General features: G+C 34.1%; 2 protein-coding genes across 2 annotated transcripts in view; one reads left to right on the forward strand and one right to left on the reverse strand.

The window, feature by feature from the left end:
* The window catches only part of rbms1b (RNA binding motif, single stranded interacting protein 1b), a 447,127-nt gene that overhangs the window by 175,758 nt on the left and 250,435 nt on the right, over window positions 1–20,934 (forward strand). The gene's annotated exons all lie outside the window — the stretch shown is intronic.
* tank (TRAF family member-associated NFKB activator) overlaps window positions 7,673–20,934 on the reverse strand; it is a 43,651-nt gene continuing 30,389 nt past the window's right edge. Inside the window, 2 exon segments of the mRNA NM_001076600.1 lie at window positions 7,673–8,106; window positions 12,518–12,894. Of these exon segments, the coding sequence (NP_001070068.1) occupies window positions 7,942–8,106; window positions 12,518–12,894 (542 nt within the window). The 3' untranslated portion in view covers window positions 7,673–7,941.

A 20,934-nucleotide genomic window follows, 5' to 3' on the forward strand; every position in this document is an offset into this window, starting at 1 on the left:
CTCGGCTCTGTTTTGGTATGTAAGCTTTCGGAGCAGCTAATTCTCAACCATTCGGCTAATATTTCCTGTGTGTTTCCCGCTCCTGCTCAATCGTGCATCTAAGACAGCAAGCGGGCCGTAACGTGATGTATGCATTGTTATAAATCAGAAGATAATTATGCATGTAAAATCACAAATTGAGCTTGTATTGGACACTCGGTGTAGAAACTAAGTTTTAATTAACCTGAAATATACCTGTGCAGAAGTGCTGTCGTCAACCAGATGGTGTTTATCATGGCAATAATTATTTCTCATTGGGAACAGATTCCCGCATACAGGTGGTGCGCATTAAAATTAAGTTATCAAATTAAAGCAATTAGGAGATATTACTTCCACAACATTTCAATAGAAGATTTTTTCTTCTTATAAAGCCTGCACGGTTTTTATCAATCACGTAGCAAATGAAATAAAATAAAACAAATAATAAAAATAAGTAAATTAAAAAGCTAGAAAAATTCAAACAAAAAATTACAATGACACAAAACAATAATAAAAATGAAAACAAATAAATAAATAATAAAACAAAATGTTTTTAATTAAATAATTAAAAAGCTACATAAATGAAAAATAATAAAAATAAAATGAAACAAAATTAAACCAAATTGTTAAAATTAAATGTAAAAAATTACAAAACTAGAAATAAAAAACAAACAAAAATAAATGAAAATAAACAAATAATAAAACAAAATTAAATAAAAAAATAAATAATTAAAAGAAAAATGTAATAAAAAATATACATAAATTATAAAAATATAATAAAATACATAAAAAAATAAAATAATGAAATTAATTAAAAAAATAAAATATAAATAAATAAAAATTTAAAATTAACAATTAAAACAATTAAAAAGTTACAATTCAACTAAAATAAAACAAAAACAAATGAAATAAAAATGCAAATAAATAAATAATAAAACAAAATACAATTCAATTAAACAAATTACATAAATAAAAAGCTAGATGAAATTAAAATAAAAAATTAAAGATAAATTAAATAAATAATAAAAAGAAATAAGTAAATTAATTATATATATTATAATTATATATATAAAGCTTTATTGAATAATTGGAAAAAAGTAATAGGAATATTTTTTAATTTAAATAAATAATTAGAAAGCTAGAAATTAAAATTAAAATAAAAAAATAAAATGAAATAAAACAAATAATAAAAATAAAATGAAAATTAAAAATAAAACAAAATCTGAAATAAAAATTTAAACAATTAAGCTACAAATTAAAATAATGTTTTATAAAATAGAATAAAACAAATCATAAAAACAAAACAACAAATAATTAAAACAAAATAAAAAAATTAAATTAAACAATTAAAGCTAGAAATTAAAATAAAAACAAATTGAAATAAAATATTTAAGCTAAATAAATAAATACATAAATAAACAAATAAAAACAAAATTAATTGGTAAAAGTTAAATAAAATAATTAAAGCAAAAAAAGCTAGAAATTAATTTTTTTAATAAAACAAAATAGATAAATATTAAAACAAAATGAAAATAAAACATTTAAAATGGATAAATAAAATATCTAAAATAAAAATAAAAAAAATTGATAAAATAAAAAAATTTATTCAATATTGTTTATATGTAAAAATTAAGTTATACAAAATTAATAATATAACAAAGTTAATAATAATAATAATAATAACAAAAAAATAAAACAAAATAAAAACCTTTACAAACTAAGTAAAACAATAATAATTTAAACAAAATTAATAATATAACAAAGTTAATAATAATAATAACAAAAAAATTATAAAACAAAATAAAAACCTTTACAAATTAAGTAAAACAATAAAAAAATAAATAAATAAAAGAGTAATTAAATAAAAAATGTCAATTAACTTAAAAAAAATTATTAAATGAAACGTATGTACCTTCATTAGTGACCCCTGCTTTAATGTGTCACTGTGATTTTATTATTCACTTAACACAAACATTACAAAAATATGAAAATAGAATTTAGTTTGGAAGAAAAGATGCCAAAAAAAGCTTATGTAAATGAACATTTGACCAAAAAAAATCATTTAGATATGACTGAAAAAGATGCATAGACATATACAGACATACAGCGGCTGGGGCTGACGATTGCAGAAATGATCAAATAAAGCTATATGTTGTATTTGGTAACTTTATAATAAGGTGCCATTAGTTAATGTATTTATAAACATGAGCAACATACTGAACAATACATTTATTCCAGTATTTATTCATCCTTATTAATGTTAGTTTATTAGTAGTTCTTATGCACAGCTTTGGATTTTAATAATGCAATAGTAAATATTAAGCTATGATTAATAAATGCTGTATACTAGTATATCTTAGTTCATATTAATAAACACTAATACTAATGGGACATTATTGTAAAGTGTGATCCCGATATTCTGTTTTCAGTGACAATTTACAATAAGGTTCCATTAGTTGATGCATTTATGAACAAATTATGAACAATACATTTATTACAGTATTTATTACCATTGTCTGTCAATTTTTATGTTAAGGTGCAATTTTCGCCATTAATAAACCATTAACTATGACCTCAATAAACTTTTAATTAGCTGTTTATTAATAGGTAGTCCTTGGGTTTAGGTTTTAGGCATGTAGAATATGTACTTTATAAGTATTAATAAAAAGGCCAATATTGTAATGATAGGCAGGTAGTAAGACGGCATTTAATAGCAAGAATTGGTACTTAAAGTTGCAACACAGTGGCTCAGTGGTTAGCACTGTCACCTCACCGCAAGAAGGTCACTGTTCGAGTCAAGCCTGGGTCAGTTGGCATTTCTGTGTGGAGTTTGCATGTTCTCCCATGTTGGCGTGGGTTTCCCGCTGCTCCGGTTTCCCTCAGAGTCCAAACACATGCGCTATAGGTGAATCGAAGAAACTAAATTGGCCATAGTGTATAAGTATGAATGAGTGTGTATGGGTTTTTCCCAGTACTGGGTTGCAGCTGGAAGGGCATCCGCTGTTTAAAACATATGCTGGAATAGTTGGCGGTTCATTCTGCTGTGGCGACCCTTGATTTATAAAGGGACTAAGCCGAAAAGAAAATGAATGAATGTAATTGGCCATACTGTAGGAGTGAATATGGGTGTTTCCCAGTACTTGGTTGTAGCTGGGTGTCCGCTGTGTGAAACATGCTGGATAAGTTGGCGGTTCATTCCACTGTGGCAACCTCAGATTAATAAAGGGACTAAAGTGAAAAGAAAATGAATGAATGAAACTGGCCATAGTGTATGAATGAGAGTAGATGGGTGTTTCCCAGTACTGGGTTGCAGCCGGAAGGGCATCTGCTGTGTAAAACATATGCTGAAATAGTTGGTGGTTCATGTTTTAAACAGCGGATACCCTTCCAGCTGCAGCCCAGTACTGGGAAACACCCATACACACTCATTCATACTTATACACTATGGCCAATTTAGTTTCTTCGATTCACCTATAGCGCATGTGTTTGGACTCTGGGGGAAACCAGAGCAGCGGAAAACCCACGCCAACACTGGGAGAACATGCAAACTCCACACAGAAATGCCAACTGACCCAGGCTTGACTCGAACAGTGACCTTCTTGCTGTCAGGTGACAGTGCTAACCACTGAGCCACTGTGTTGCAACTTTAAGTACAGATTCTTGCTATTAAATACCGTCTTACTACCTGCCAATCATTACAATATTGGCTTTTTTATTAATACTTATAAAGTACATATTCTACATGCCTAAAACCTAAACCCAAGGACTACCTATTAACAAACAGCTAATTAAAAGTTTATTGAGGTCATAGTTAATGGTTTATTAATAGCGAAAATTGCACCTTAACATAAAAATTGACAGACAATGCTGTGGCAAGCCCTGATGAATAAAGCTACTAAGCTGAAGAAATATGAATGAATGAGTTAAGTTAATGAAAATAAAGTAATTCCTGTTGAGGGAAGTAACTTATAATAGTAATTTATTACAATCTTAAGCCCAGCTGAAATAAAAAAAAATAATACAAAAATAATATACATTTCATTTCCTTAAAACGTAACTAAGTAAATGAAATGTTTAAATAAGCACTTTATAAGTACTAATAAAGAGCCAATATCTTAATAATAGTGAAAATTGCTACTTAGACTGCAGTGTAACCATGTTAGTTATTGAAAATAAAGCGAACTTTCGCGAACGCTCACGCTCAATCTGCCCAGTTGGTGGAATGAACTCCCTAACTGCATCAGAACAGCAGAGTCACTCGCTATTTTCAAGAAACGACTAAAAACTCAACTATTTAGTCTCCACTTCACTTCCTAAGCTGCAATTGCCTCTTTGAATATCACACTAATTGTACAAAAAAAAAAAAAAAAAAAAAAACTACTAACACTTCCCTTCTTAGACTTTACAGACCTGAAACTTGCCTTTAGTACTTATTCATTGTTGCTCTTAGTTGTGTAAATTGCTTCCTTGTCCTCATTTGTAAGTCGCTTTGGATAAAAGCGTCTGCTAAATGACTAAATGTAAAATGTAAATGTAAAGCCATTTTTGTTGACTTTTACTAAAGTGATATATTTAAATATTGAGCTCAGCGGAGATAAAAAAAAAAAATTACATAACACATTGCTTTGCTTAGAACGTAAAACATTTACATTAAAAACTGGACTAAAGTTTGTAATGTATTACTTCTACAAGTAACTTTGCACAAAGCTGTTCAATAATAGTTAACAAGCATTAACAAGCACAGCGTTTGGATTTTAATAATGCATCAATAAATGTTGAACTACGATTATTAATGAATGTATATGTATTTTAGTTCATGTTAAAACATATATTGGATAGATGGATGGATGGATGGATGGATGGATGGATGGATGGATGGATGGATGGATGGATGGATGGATGGATGGATGGATGGATGGATGGATGGATGGATGGACAGACAGACAGACAGACAGAAAGATGGATAGATAGATAGATAGATAGATAGATAGATAGATAGATAGATAGATAGATAGATAGATAGATAGATAGATAGATAGATAGATAGATAGATAGATAGATAGATAGATAGATAGATAGATAGATAGATAGATAGATAGAACGACAGACAGACAGACAGACAGACAGACAGACAGACAGACAGACAGACAGACAGACAGATAGATAGATAGAGGTACGAATAAGATCATACTTTATAAGTACTAATGAACAGTTCATATTTTAGTAATAGGCAGGTAATAAGCAAGTTAATAGCATGAATTGTGACCTTAACTAAAGTGCCACCAATGTTAGTCACAAAAGTCATTTATTTGTAGTTCTTAAAAACAAGCACAGATTTGAATTTTAATAATGCGTTAATAAATGTTGGACTATGATTACTAATAAATGCTTGTGTATTGTTCAGTTTTGGCTCAAATTAGTAAGTACATTAAATTTGATTAACTAATGGAAAACTTTTATAAAATGTGACCCTGTTATTAATGTAAAAAAAACTATTAATATTTTTAATATATTAATAAATGCTGTATGTTTGTATATTATTCAGGTTTTTTTCATGTTTTTAATTACATTAAATATGATTAACTAATGAAACATTATTGTAAAGTGTTACCCTGTTTTTAATGCAACTAAAAATAAATATTCTATATTAGCAACACTTTACGGTAAGGTCGCATTAGTAAATGTTTATATATGAACATTACCGACATTATTAATAAAGAATTTATTAACGTTAGTTACACAAGTTATTATTTGTAGTTCTTAATAAAAATGTAAAGTCATTCATTACGTGTTCTTATTAACAAGCACAGCTTTGAATTATAATAATGCATTAATAAATGTTGAACTACGATTACATATATCTTGTTGAACTTACGATTACTCATGTTAGTAAATACATGAATAATGCATTAATAAACGTTGATTTATGATTATTAATAAATGCTGCAGACTTGCATATTTTAATTCATGTTAGTAAATACATTAACTAATGGAACATTATTATAAAGTGTGATCCTGTTTTTAATGTGTCAAAAAAGTTAAGCAAATATTTATATTCTTTATTAGTAACACTTTACAATAAGCTTGCATTAGATAATGTTTATGTATGAACATTATTAATACAGAATTTATTAATGTTGGTAACAAAAGTCATTATTTGCAGATCTTAATAAAATGCACAGCTATGGATTTTAATAATGCATTAATAAATGTTGAACTACGATTACTAAGAACCTGTCGAACTTACGATTACTCATGTTAGTAAATACATGAACCAATGTAACCTTATTATAAAGCATCACCCTGTTTTTATTGTAACAAAAATTGATATTCTGTTTTTGGTAACACTTGACAATAAGGTTCCATTAGCGATTGCATTCATGAACACGAATAAATAATAAACAATACATTTATTACAGTATTTATTAATATTATATAAATAAGGCATTCATTAATAGGTCTTAATAACAAGCACTGCTTTGGATTTTAATAATGCATTAGTAAACATTGATCTATGATTATTAATAAATGCTGTAGACTTGCATATTGTTTGATTTTGATTCATGTTAGTAAATACAATAAATAATGGAATATTAATGTAAAGTGTGACCCTGTTTTAAATGTGACAAAAAAGTTAATCAAAAAATAATATTCTTTATTAGTATCACTTTACAGTAAGGTTGCAATAGTTTATGTTTATGTATGAATTAATACAGAATTTATTAACGGTAGTTACTTAAGTCATTATTTGTAGGTCTTAATTAAAAGCACAGCTATTTATTTTAATAATGCATTAATAAATGCTGAACTACGATTACTAATAACTTGTCGAACTTACGATTATTCATGTTAGTAAATACATGAACTAATGTCACCTTATTATAAAGCATCACACTGTTTTTATTGTAGCAAAAATTAATATTCTGTTTTTGGCAACACTTGACAATAAGGTTCCATTAGCGAATGCATTCATGAACATGAATAAATAATAAACAATACATTTATTACAGTATTTATTAATGTTATATAAATAAGGCAATCATTAATAGGTCTTAATAACAAGCACTGCTTTCGATTTTAATAATGCATTAATAAACGTTGATCTATGATTATTAATAAATGCTGTAGACTTGCATATTGTTTGATTTTGATTCATGTTAGTAAGTACATTAAATAATGGAATATTAATGTAAAGTGTGACCCTGTTTTTAATGTGACAAAAAAGTTAAGCAAAGATTTATATTCCTGATTAGTAACACTACAGTGAGGTTGCATTAGTTAATCTTTATATATGAACATTACGAACATTATTATTACAGAATTTATTAATGTTACTTACATAAGTCATTCATTTGTAGTTCTTAATAAAGAGCACAGCTTTGGATTTTAATGATGCATTAATAAATGTTGGACTATGATTATTAATAACTTGTTGAAGTTACGATTAAATGATAGTAAATACATGAACTAATGTAACCTTATTATAAAGTGTAACCCTGTTTTTAATGTAACATACTATATGCATAGCATGAATAAGAGCTATATGTGATCTTTAGGTTGAAATACGGTAGTATAAAAGTACATCGGTGCAAGCTTTTCAATCTCCAAGCTTGAATAAACAGCGACATCAAAAAAAAAAAAAAAAAAAGCCACATTTAATTTACTTTCCAAAAAAAGGAAGCACGTCTTTATTCTACAGCGAACCCGCCAGTCATCAAGACTAAATAAATGCAGCTAAAAAAAGCCTTAATTAAGACATAACCACTCTAAAATGAAGCGTTTAATGTTCTCCTAATTAAATAAACGAGGTTTCGCTCTCTTCAATGGTGTCACTGGCGGACGTGAGCAAATGTGTTCAGGCTAATGGGTTGTGCTACTCAACAAAGGCACGAATAAAAGGGCGTTTTTGAGTCCGGCTGGGTGTCAATCGCCAGCTTTGTTCTTGAAGTGTGAATTGAGGTGGCTATACATGTGATTTGGGGGGACGTCGTCTTCGCAAAAAGCACACTTCTCTCGGCTGTTCATCTGCGGAGCGTCTGTGCCTGACGCCTGGCCTGACAAGTCCGGAAGGTCTGGAGTCCAAAAGAGCTGGACAGAGAAACAAAAAAAAAAGAACATTAGACTGCAATACTCGTGGCTAATACTGTTAGGCTGTATCTGATAATGATGAATGCCTAAAAGACTAGATTCAACTATTCTGCACGCATTTGTGGCTGTGCTATAAAACAAAAACATGCTGGTATATGAATTGAACACAAAGATTGGGTTACATTTACGTTAACCATTACACTACCCCCTTATTAGGACTCAAATATATATATATATATATATATATGGCTATATATAGCTGTCGCCACTGCCTCGCATGGTTCAGGATTGGTAGAGCTACGCATCGATGAATTGGCTCTTCAGTGTTTAAACTCTCAGTAATGATTAAATCACACTGAACTGAGCTAAACTGAACTGAACTGAACTTAAACACTAAAACCTGAACCACACTGTTCCAGTTACTGAACCACACTGTTCCAGTTACTATGACCATTTATGTGAAGCTGCTTTGACACAATCTACATTGTAAAAGCGCTATACAAATAAAGCTGAATTGAATTGAATTGAATATATATATATATATACATATATATATATATATATATATATATATATATATATATATATATATATATATATATATATATACATATATATATACATATATATATATACATATATATATATATATATATATATATATATATATATATATATATATACATACATATATATATATAATTTATTTATACACACATATATATATATAAATATATATACACACACACACACACACACACACACATATATACACACACACACACACATATATACATTTATAAATATAATATATATTATACATTATATATATAAATATGTGTGTGTGTGTGTATATGTGTGTATATGTGGACCAATTGGAGCGGTTTCAGACCGACCACAATGTGACATAGGAGTGCGGTCCCCCCGCCCACCAATAATGTTTGACAGCTGCGTATTAACATGTTTCCGTAGTAACGCATATAATCATATCAACAAACAGGACATACAGTAGGCAAAGCCACAGGGAATAAAAGGTCTGTTCAGTTTGCTAGGATCATCAATCATCATCAAATGTGATCAAGAGTGAGTTTCAAGTTTAAAATGTTTTAAAACAGAGCATGTGTGTAATGAAGTACAGCGATTCACTTCAGCTTTACTTCATCAGCACAGCAGCGTGTCAGAACAATTATAAAAGAAGACGCTTCAATCCCGATTTGTGGACGTTAAATCAGGTTTATTTTGTGCATTAACATAACGCATATCCATACAGCAGCGGATATTAACCTGTATCCTGTCACAAATGCGTGCAAAAAGAGTGCAAAGTCTTTGTGTGCGTGTCTGCGCTATGTGTGTGTGTGTACTTTGTAACGACATTGTGTGTGGCTGATCGTTGCAACTTCTCAACAAATGGATCAAATACTCATTGGTAAAGTTCTTACTGTAGCATTTCTCACAAACGTTACGTGAGATCTGCTTCCTGAGGCAGCCGAGGGCGGCAATTGAGGCATGCTGTTGGGCACGTGGGAACGTTGGTTAGGGAGGACTAGCCTTAAAGGCACAGTACAAAAAACAGCAACAAGAATTTACCAGCTATAAAACAGAAACTTCAGAAAGCTATAATAAATAATATGCTGGGTGTTTTGAGCTGAAACTTTACAGACACATTCTGAGGACTTATCTTAAAGCTGGAAAATGGGGTAACCTAGGTGCCCTTTAAAGTGACATTTAAAGGTTTAACCAGGTTAATTAGTCAAGTTAGGGTAACTAGGCAACTCATTGTATAAAAGTGGTTAATAATATTGACCTTAAAAAGTTTTTTTCTTTTAAACAAACTGCTTTAATTCTAGCCAAAACAAAAATATTTCTGATAATTACTAATTAACAATAATATTATTATTATTAATAATAAGAATGGGGCGAGGCAGTGGTGCAGTAGGTAGTGCTGACGCCTTACAGCAAGAAGGTCACTGGGTCGAACCTCGGCTCAGTTGGCGTTTCTGTGTGGAGTTTGCATGTTCTCCCTGCCTTCACGTGGGTTTCCTCTGGGTACTCCGGTTTCCCCCACAGTCCAAAGACATGTAGTACCGGTGAATTGGGTAGGCTAAATTGTCCGCATTGTATGAGTGTGAATGGGTGTGAATGTGTGTATGGATGTTTTCCAGAGATGGGTTGCGGCTGGAAGGGCATCCGATGCGTAAAAACTTGCTGGATAAGTTGGCGGTTCATTCCGCTGTGGCGACCCCGGATTAATAAAGGGACTAAGCCGACAAGAAAATGAATGAATGAATGAATAATAAGAATAGGAGTCATAATATAAAACATATAGAATTTTCTGGGAATAAAAAATACTATTGATATTGATTAATCTGCATGTTAATCAAAACAACAGACTTCATAATGAGTCTGTTATTGTGGTATTTTATCATCTGCCCATTTGCAAACATCACAAGACTTTTTTACCAAAAGGAAATGCTCTTTTTTTGGATGACACCAGATGTACGCTTCATAATCCAGTCATTATGCTGGAAAAGTCTGTTTTGCCAACAAACACTATATATTTTTCTCCAGCTCTTCAAACAGATGAGCCCAGGTATCTGTGATGCCTTTCATGCTCAAAGAGAGTTAAAAAAAAAAGAACAGTCCAGAAACAAGCGTAATGGTACCACAACATGTAATATGTGATTCGCAGCTCTCGGTGGTCTTAGCACATCCTAATTGACATCCTAAATGCAATAGCACTGAATTCCCGTGCAGATGTGAGCCTTACATAATAGGTGTGAGTTTCGCAGTTCTCCATACGGACAGGTAAAAACAATTGGGTTCTTTCATCTGCCTTTTTTTACACTCGTTTTAATTAGACTTCCTCTGCAATTTCGCAAGCTGCAAATATATACAGTTTACACACCCTTTGCAGGAAATGTAAGATGTTTAACATTTGCATAACAGATACTTATATATTCCACAAGATCAAACAAAAAAACTGATTTGATTTGTGATATTGCAGTCTAAATAACCTTTCTTTCAGAGGAAAAAAAATGATAGTAAATACTGTACACATTTCATTGCTCTGTTAAACATCGTTTGGGTAAATATTTGAAGAAAGATTAAGGAGGGTGAATAATTCTGACTTTAACTGTATATGTACGTATTTTCTTCCTCTTCCCTTGTACAAGTGTATGGTTTAATGGCATGTATGTAGCATAATTTGAATAAAAATATTCATTATTAAAAAATAAATGCAATAAAATAATAAAAGCTTTGGGTGAGAATGTTCATGTAACATGTTGGGGTCATAGAACGTTTTCTAACAGCAGGTAATTTAGATTTTGTGTCTGTATCTTGTATAAGCTTTGTACGAATTTGTACATTTTATGTTAAAATAGAAAATCTTGCAGCACCTCGTCTCTACTTTACCCTGCAATCCAACCCCCGGTTTTAACTTTCGTTCGCAATCCAACCCCCAGTCTTCAGTTTCATCCGCAATTCACCCCACAGTCTTTGCTTTTGCCCCCGATTCAACCGGTCTTCACTTTCATCCATAATCTGCCCCACGGTCTTCACTTTTAACCACGATGCAACCCCCGTTCTTCACTTTCATCTGCAATCTGTCCCACGGTCATCACTTTCTCCCGCAATCCAACCCACGGCCTTCAATCTTTGTCTGTGATACGCCCCCCACCCCCACCCCACCGGTTTTTACTTAAGTGTGCGACACCCCTGCTTCCCCCCACCCCTCCCACCCCCCAGTCTTTACTTTTTCCAAGCACAGTCTTCACTTTCATCCACAATTCATCCCACGGTCTTCAATTTCGCCCGCGATCCAACCTACCATCTTCACTTTTGTCCCCCCAACTGGTTTTGTATGTGACAACCCCCCTCCCTCACTGGTTTTCACTTTAGTCCACGTCAACCCCCCTTCCCCCACTGGTTTTCACTTTAGTCCTTGACGACCCCCCCCCACCGGTTTTCACTTTCGTCCATGACGACTCCCCCTCCCCCACTGATTTTTACTTTAGTCCACGACAACCCTCCCTCCCTCACTGGTTTTACTTTCGTCTGCAACACCCGCCGCCCCCCTCCTCTTCCCAGGTTTTCACTTTCGACAGCAACACCCTCAGTTTAGACAAATAGGTATGCTTTTTCAAAAAAATGGCATTATAGTTAAAAAATTTTAGAAAAACTGCAACACCCATGTTTTATTGTTAATTGTATTTAATTGTGCCATTAACAGGACAACAAATGTTTATATTAGATTCAATATATTATTGTTTAAAGAAACCACAGCACAGATAAATTAAATATTATATATATATATATATATATATATATATATATATATTTTTTTTTTAATTATATATATATATATATATATATATATATATGAAACATTGGGTGTGAATGTATATCTTACCTGTTGTGGCCCTCGAACATTTTCCTGCGGTGCTGAAGCTGCGGGTGTGTGTGACGGCAGAGTGGATGGGCAGTAAGACAGGTAAGACTCTTTGCTGTTTTTCTGCATGTGATCCGGCAGGTCTGGCCTGTGCAGAGGCAGATCCACACACACATCTGGCGTACTGTGCAGAAAAGCGTAATCTTCCTCTGCGCTCGGAGGAAACTTCACCACCAGGTCTTGAAGGGAATCGTAAAATGGATTAGCACTGCGAGATGCCAGTGATGCTGAAGGGTTTCCTGAAGTGTCCTGGATTTCAGGCGCCGGTGGTGGGGAAAACGGCTCCTCGGTTTGCTCCACCGGGCCGTCCGTGCACTGGATGGGCATCGAAAACTGCTCTGGAGACAGATCAGAATAACGAGATTTTTTGCTGTGCTGGTTGAAAATCTCTTCACAGTCCAATAGTAATGATCAAAGTAAATGATCTAAATGTATTTATGTGTTTTTATATTCTGGGTAAGGCATAAAACTAAGAGTTCATCCAATTAAATATTGTCAGTCCGACATCTTCCATAGTTCCCATAAGTAGCCCAAACTGTTTATCAACAAATGTAGATTTGTGCATCTGCGCATCTCTGTTCACACAGATCCGCCATTAGCACGTGTAGCCGTGAATGCACACCGCGTGATCATGTGCACACAAGACACATGAGATGACAGCGTTAAAATCAATAGCAGAATCAAAATTTTTTAAAATCCTGAATCAATATTGGAGTGAGTTTTGCACACTGGAGAAGGGACGACACCATGGCTGAAGTATTTCATTTAGACAGGTAATGTTCTGTTTTAAACTATTGTAGTCATGTAAAGCTGATGTAAATTGCTTCATGAATGGGTTATTAGGGAAGTGTTGTTCAGCCACTGAAATCTCCCAGTAAAAGATTGATGTGATTTTATAAGGTCCTTTTACAACATCGATAATGTAGATTTTTATTTAGTTTAACATCAAAACATCAGTAACTAGCGCTATTCTGTCTAGCCTGCTTTACTGAGCTGAAGTAGCTTTTATAATCACATTGGGTCATTTCTAAACAAAGACAGCCTGTGACGAGCTGCCTATATTGTTCACCATGCTACTCTGAATATTCACTCTGAAATAGCATGCAAGTATGTCCTAGTAATAAGTGTAATTCCTGCACGCCACCGGCCAACCACTACCTACATTTCTAGCTGGCAAATGACATGAAATAGTGGGTTGTCTGTTGCGTGCGCATTCGTTTTTTAAGAGGCGTGGTGGGACTGTGTTTCAAAGATATTATGCTAACCGGTTAGATCACCTTCAGCACCTTTAAGGTCAACACTTTAGGTTAAAAAATTACCTGTATAAGCATATCTTTGCATGCACCTACACCACATACCTTTTACTAAGATATCAAAGAATAATTTTACATGTTACATCAATGCATACATACAGGAGTGCGTGTCCGAAAACCATCGTCAGCCAACTAAGTACACAAGTTCTGTCGTTACAAACATAGTTTGTTGATTTAGTGTTTCCCAAATCCATCGTTCCAACTAACATTCGCAAACTGCGTCGCAAACTTGTATGCTTGTATCTATACCTCTGGAGGTGTAGTTAGAAACAGAGTTCCTGACTGTGTTCTATTCCCAGCTATTCCCCACTATGCCCTATTCATTTAGAACATTCATTATATTAGCATTAGAGTGATCACTCTTAGGAGTTATTTGCTTTTAAAGTGTTTTTACAGTTCAGTTTTAGCCATCTGCATGTTTACAATCACGCTCCCTCCGCAGTGCACTTTGAAAATATTGATGTCATTTTAAACACAGCCTGATAACGAAAGCTATAGGTGACCTATTATTTAAAAGCGGATAATATTTTACATCTTCAAAACTTGTAAAAAAAAAAAAAAAAAATAGAATATGTTAATGCACTTTGATTTATAGTAGGTTATTTATCAAGTATCTGTGCTGTATATGACTAAAGCCTGTTGATTAGAACAGTTCTGCAGTGATTGTGTCAAATTGTAAAAGATTGAAAAATAAAAAATAAATGAACAATATCCTACTTAATAATAATAATAATAATAATAATAGTAAACATCATCATCAATATCATCAATAATATTATTATTAAAGTAGGATGTTTTAAATTTCCTAGTAAAAAATAAATATTAAAATTTAACTTCCTAATAAACAGCCTCCTTATTTATTTATATGATATTAGAATACGTGTTAGCTTTTGCAAGTGATTTTTTGTTTTAGAACAGAACATGTAACGTTCTCATTAATATTTGTAAAGGAAACACAGGGCCTTTATGTGGCATTTACATATTTCAGTTAATATGGAAAGCGAGTGCATATTTTTACTAATACTAGATTTTTTTTTAATGTGTGTGCATGTAAAACAATATAATTTACACATGGGGATCTTCTCTAGAGAAGTTGCTAGTCTACCACGTTTAGAGCATCATTATGGAGGTTTTACGTTATATCTAACGTGATTCAAACGATAGATCTGCAACAGAGACGCAACGGATTTTGGGAAACACTCGTCACTACATCTTGCTTTACCTAAATGATGCATCGTACTATGATAGTTCAGCTGCGAGTTACGGCGTTGTTTGGGAAGCACACCTCAGTATGACACCTTTAAACAATAACATTACATAAAAATCCAAAAACTCACTTTTGCATGCACGTTACGTGTTCAAAAAGATCTATTAATTAAATGTCAAGACAATCAACACGGAATTGGAAACATTCATTCATTCATATTCTTTTCGGCTTAGTCCCTTTAATAATCCGGGGTCGCCACAGCGGAATGAAGCGCCAACTTATCCAGCACTTTTTTATGCAGCGGATGCCCTTCCAGCCACAACCCATCACTGGGAAACATTCATTCACACACACACACACACACACACACACACACACACACACACACTACAGACAATTTAGCCTATCCAATTCACCTGTACAGCATGTGTTTGGACTGTGGGGAAACCACAGCACCCGGAGGAAACGTGGGGACGTGACGTGGGGAGTTAGAAACATCCATTACGTAAACGCCTGATAAAAAATATCCAGATTGAAGATAAACTAGCATTAAGCCAGAATTCTGAGTATTTTTCTCATCAATTTTCCTCTCGTTCATATACATTTATATATTTATATGCAGATATTAGTATGCATATGCAAAGAAAGCACAGCCGTGATGTGCACACCATGCAACGCTGACTATTAATGAGGAACTCTGTCAAGTTTAGCACCAAACAATGCAGTGAGAAATGCTCAACCATAACAACCGCGTCAGCCGCTGCCACTGCAATGCTACGCCGGCCAATTAACATCAACTACAGAGCTCAAATTCACCTCCGAAGCATCCCGATCAGAGTCTGTGATCGCACGTGGAGTGAGTAACGTAACATTACTAAAACATAGTCATCAGAGCGTGGCTCAGATTCAATTAGCCACATTCATAATTCAGCCTCCTCGTAAATGACTACAGAGGCGTTATTTTTAGGTGCAGCTAATATGGGATCATTGTGAGGAGAAGACAAGGAATTATTATTATTATTTATTAATACTATTATTATGGCAACACAGTAGCTCAGTGGTTAGCACTGTAGCCTCACTGCAAGAAGGGCGTTGGTTCGAGTCCCAGCTGGGTCATTTGGCATTTCTGTGTGGAGTTTGCATGTTCTCCCCGTGTTGGCGTGGGTACTCTGGTTTCCACCACAGTCCAAACAGATGCGCTATAGGGGAATTGAATAAACTAAATTGGGTGTAGTGTATAAGTGTGTGCGTGTGTGTGTGTCTGTGTCTGTGTGTGTGTCTGAGAATGTAAATGTGTATGGGTGTTTCCTAGTACTGGGCAGCGACTGGAAGGGCATCCGATGTATAAAACATGTGCTGGGACACTTGGCGGTACATTAGGCTGTGGCGACCTCTGAAATAGAAACTAAGCCAAAGGAAAATGAATGAATGAATGAATGAATGAATGAACTATTACTATTTTTTACTTTAAAGAGCCCCTATGATGGGTTTTTGAAAATGACCTTCTATGCAGTGTGCATCAACAGCTCAAGTTAACAAAACAAGTTAATAAAAACACCCAGTTAATGTTTAAATCTAAAAGTGCAGCTTGTTTAAAGCTATTGATTCTTTAGAGAAATATTTGACTCAGAGTCGAATAAACGAATCGAGTTGGCTTCGGATCTTTTGTTTGATTGCATCAACGTCTATACGGTACATATCCAAATATGTAGTTCTAGTTCTGTTAAAATGTGCACGCACTTTCCCTCCACACACTAGCGGTGGCACGGGGGATCACGGGACTGATCATGATGCAAAGATTACGATCATTGACAAATGGAGATTCGGCTGCGGGTAGAGCCGGAGCAAACTGAACCGGCACTCTAGGCAAAAGATGATCATGCCGCCCTCAAACCGAAAGTGAAAACGAGAGACGGGGGTGTGATTGTGCGTACAACAGCGAGAACCGGGGTGGTGGGGGGATTGTCGCGGACGAAAGTGAGGAGATGTCATGGACGCCGCCCTAGGCTGCGGGGAATAAAGGACTAAAGTTTATTTTCCCAACAACACCACAGTATAGCCAACCCAGTGCTGTGTTTGTTCCTGTCATTTTTCTGATTTTTGAAACAATAACCTACGCTGCAGCGCGGGATTTGCCAGCCGTTTGCTATTAAAGGATGAGCAGAGACCATGGAACTTTGTCAGACTTCGACAGGGACTTTGTCATTAACTTTTACAGTTCAAATGAACCAGTTTCGTCTTCTTTCGGATCATAACATGCAAGTGTCCTTAAAATAGTTTCCTCGCTTTGTGTAGTTTGCAAAATATGTGTGTACTGTGTAATTGTGTGTTATAAGTTGTAATAACCCCCACGCCTTGTAATAACATATCGATTATAGATCAGGGCTTGTACTGCATCTCTCAGGTTAAATCTGTATGGGGCTGTTCACATATCGCATCCAAAACCATGTTAAAACGCGATGCGTGCTTCTTCCTTTACAGCTTAGATGTATTTCTGAACTGGCGATCCTCTGCGGTTTGCCATTGCTCAAGCCACCATCTGCTGTTACACACACACGACGCAGTCAATTTACAAAATAATTACATTTTCGCCACTGTGTAAATTAATACTGAATGTGTGTTGTTATTACTTGGGGTTAGGCTTAAGAGTAGAGCAATATGCTAGTGTTTAACTGCATTGCTTTATTGCATTCCTGCATTGAGCTTTCATATACTCTCTGGCTGCTATTTCATAGCCGTGGTGGGCTTTTCTCTCTGTCTCATGCTGAACGCAGTCGACCAATCGCAACAGACTGTGTCATCAGTCCAATCAGCACAGATTAGCTTTGCACTAAGCAGGGGTTTGGGAACAAATTAATTGCTGAACGATTCATATGGGAGTCGCTGGGATAATTGGGTAAAAATACATGCATATTATAAGACAGTGAAAGTGTTTTTTGACCTTGCACACATATCAGACCCCTAAAACCAAAGTATAACACTTTTAATGCAAAACAGGGGCTCTTTAAATTAAAGCTAACAAGTCAGCTGCTCTTTCCCATGAAATAAAAGGGATAATTTATACATTGTAAAGCCGTAGAAAGTGCACAATAAGCACCATTAACGTATCATAGGAGTACAAGATAAACTTTGTGCATTATTTTTCAGGTTTTCCAAACTCATGTGATAGATATGTCAGGAACATGCCTAAATTTAAGCTGTTTTCACTGATCATTTTCACTTTTTATGTTGCATTACTCTTGCATGACGGAAAACAGACAGCAATACTTTTTTGCATGTACAATATAAACTATAAATAACATGTAAATCAAGTTTTTAAAAAAAAAGGATCATATGATTTTAGAAGTCACAAAACATTTTATACAAACTCTTTTCATTTCTTTAGTCATTATCCACTGCATATGTGTGTAAAACAGAAGCTCTGGGATATCAGTTTATTTAGTTTTAAATAAAATCCAAGGGTCCAAAAATAATAGAACTCAATCGAAATTAAAGTATAGAAAACACTTGTATTTATTAAAAATAAGTGTTAAATACAGATTTATTAACTTTTCTGAAATTAAAACATTGGTATTGTGTCATCTAGAAATCAAATGAATATAAATATGTCTAAAAACATTGAATATTTAGTAATTTTATGCTCTAAATGATATAAATAACAACTATTTTATTTTAAATCTAGAAGAAATGTCAATACACAATACATCTATTGTTATATGAAGTGTTTTGGCGACTGAAAGGACTGTAAAAATGTTTTACAAAGCTTTTGATTTAAACACGAGTGATAATTTTACAATAAAAATAAATGACAGAGCAATGAATAAACAAATAAAAATAAGAATAAATAAAAAATAGTATTTGTCTAATGTTAATTTAAGCTTTATTTTAGATAAGAATTTAATTGAACTGTTGTTATCAGCTGCGTTTATACATGCATAATCATTTTAATAATAATTCATCTAACATATCTTTTGTTCACATTGCACTGAAAGCCAAACACACAACTCTCACCACTCTCGATCAATTGCGCTTGCATGCAATATGGCACGTCTCTGTTGGAAATAATGAACTTGCGAGCGGAAAAGATGCAATATGTGAACGGCCTGCTGCTATAGTTATTCCATTGTGTGTGTGTATTAGCCTCGGTGTATAAGCTGAGCACTTTAAACTAGCACACAGTTGGCATAACTTTGTTTAGTTGCAGCAGTTTTGTTTTATGCAACAGAAATGCGGCGTTGTGAAGCCTTTACGATGAATTAACCGCGGATAATAGGGAAATCGGCTAATCATTGCATCCTTATTAACAAAATCAGTGCATTGAACAAAAGGCCTTTTTTACAAACATAACCAAATCTTTTCGGCTGCTTGCGCCACTCGCCTAATGTCAGGTGACTCACACTCTGCACAGCCTTTAACTGCAGCTTGTATTGAACAGACGCACGTCACTTCATAACTATAGAGGTCGGTTTTTGACTGAACTAAATTTATTTTTGATGTCTTGGTCACAATATTTAGAGGGCCCAAACAAATTGCCTCTGGCTAGAGGAGAATGGCCAGACTGGTTCCAACTGATAGAAAGACAACAGTAACTTAAATGAGCACTCGATACCACCGAGGTCTGCAGAAAAGCGTCTCTAAACGCACAATACGTCTAACCTTGAAGCAGATGGGCTACAGCAGCAGAAGACCATACCGGGTGCCACTCCTGTCAGCTAAGAACTGGAAACTGAGGCTACAATTCACACAGGCTCACCAAAATTGGACAACAGAAGGTTGGAAATACGTTGCCTGGTCTGATGAGTCTCCATTTCTGCTGCCACATTCGGATTGTCGGGTCAGAATTTGGCATCAACAACACAAACTGACGGATCCATCCTGCCTTGTATCAACAGTTCAGGCTGGTGGTGGTTGTGTAATGGTGTGGGAATATTTTCTTGGCACACTTTGGGCCCATTAGTACCAATTGAGCATCGTGTCAACACCGCAGTCTACATGAGTATTGTTGCTGACCATGTCCATCCCTTTGTGACCACAGTATACCAAAATTCTGATGGCTACTTACAGCAGGATAACGCACCATGTCATAAAGCATGAATCATCTCAGACTAGTTTCTTGAACATGACAATGAGTTCACTGTACTCAAATGGCCTCCACAGTCACCAGACCTCAATCCAATAGACCAGTGGTTCTCAAACTTTTCACCAAGTACCAAAAAATTGTCTCTCCAAGTATCACCATATAACCGATATTGAAATACAGTAGCGTAGTAGGTCTAATTAAGCAGCTACAGCTCTGCACAGTTCACAAACATGGCAGATTAATCCTTATTATTATGAAATTGTTTTATTTGGAGCCACTTTAAACATTATATATAGTTTGAACATTAACACTGTACTTTGCTTACAGGTAAAAAAGATTAAATAAAATGTCAAAATTTAAATTCTGATGTGCTTTTAAAAGTTAATTATTCAGCGATTCCTCCGTGTACCACTAGAAGGAAGCCTGCGTACCACTAGTGGTACACGTACCACAGTTTGAGAACCAATGCAATAAACAAATCTGCAGCAACTGTGTGATGCTATCATGTCAATATGGACTATGTACTAGTAAGGTGTACCTAATAAAATGGCCGGTGAGTGTATATAATAATCTATCTTAGGTACTGTAGTTTTTCAACAATAAAGTAACTGAATGAATATGATAGTCGGTAACACAACAATTATATCAATAAAAAAGACCCAATAATATAGTTTTCTACAACTATAGGGTATATTATACAACCTTAAAGAGCCCATATTATACATGAAAAAGGGTCATATTTCGGTTTTATGGATCTACAACAACATACTGATATGCA

Source organism: Danio rerio, chromosome 9 (assembly GCF_049306965.1).
Source record: "Danio rerio strain Tuebingen ecotype United States chromosome 9, GRCz12tu, whole genome shotgun sequence".
Taxonomy (NCBI): Eukaryota; Metazoa; Chordata; class Actinopteri; order Cypriniformes; family Danionidae; genus Danio; species Danio rerio.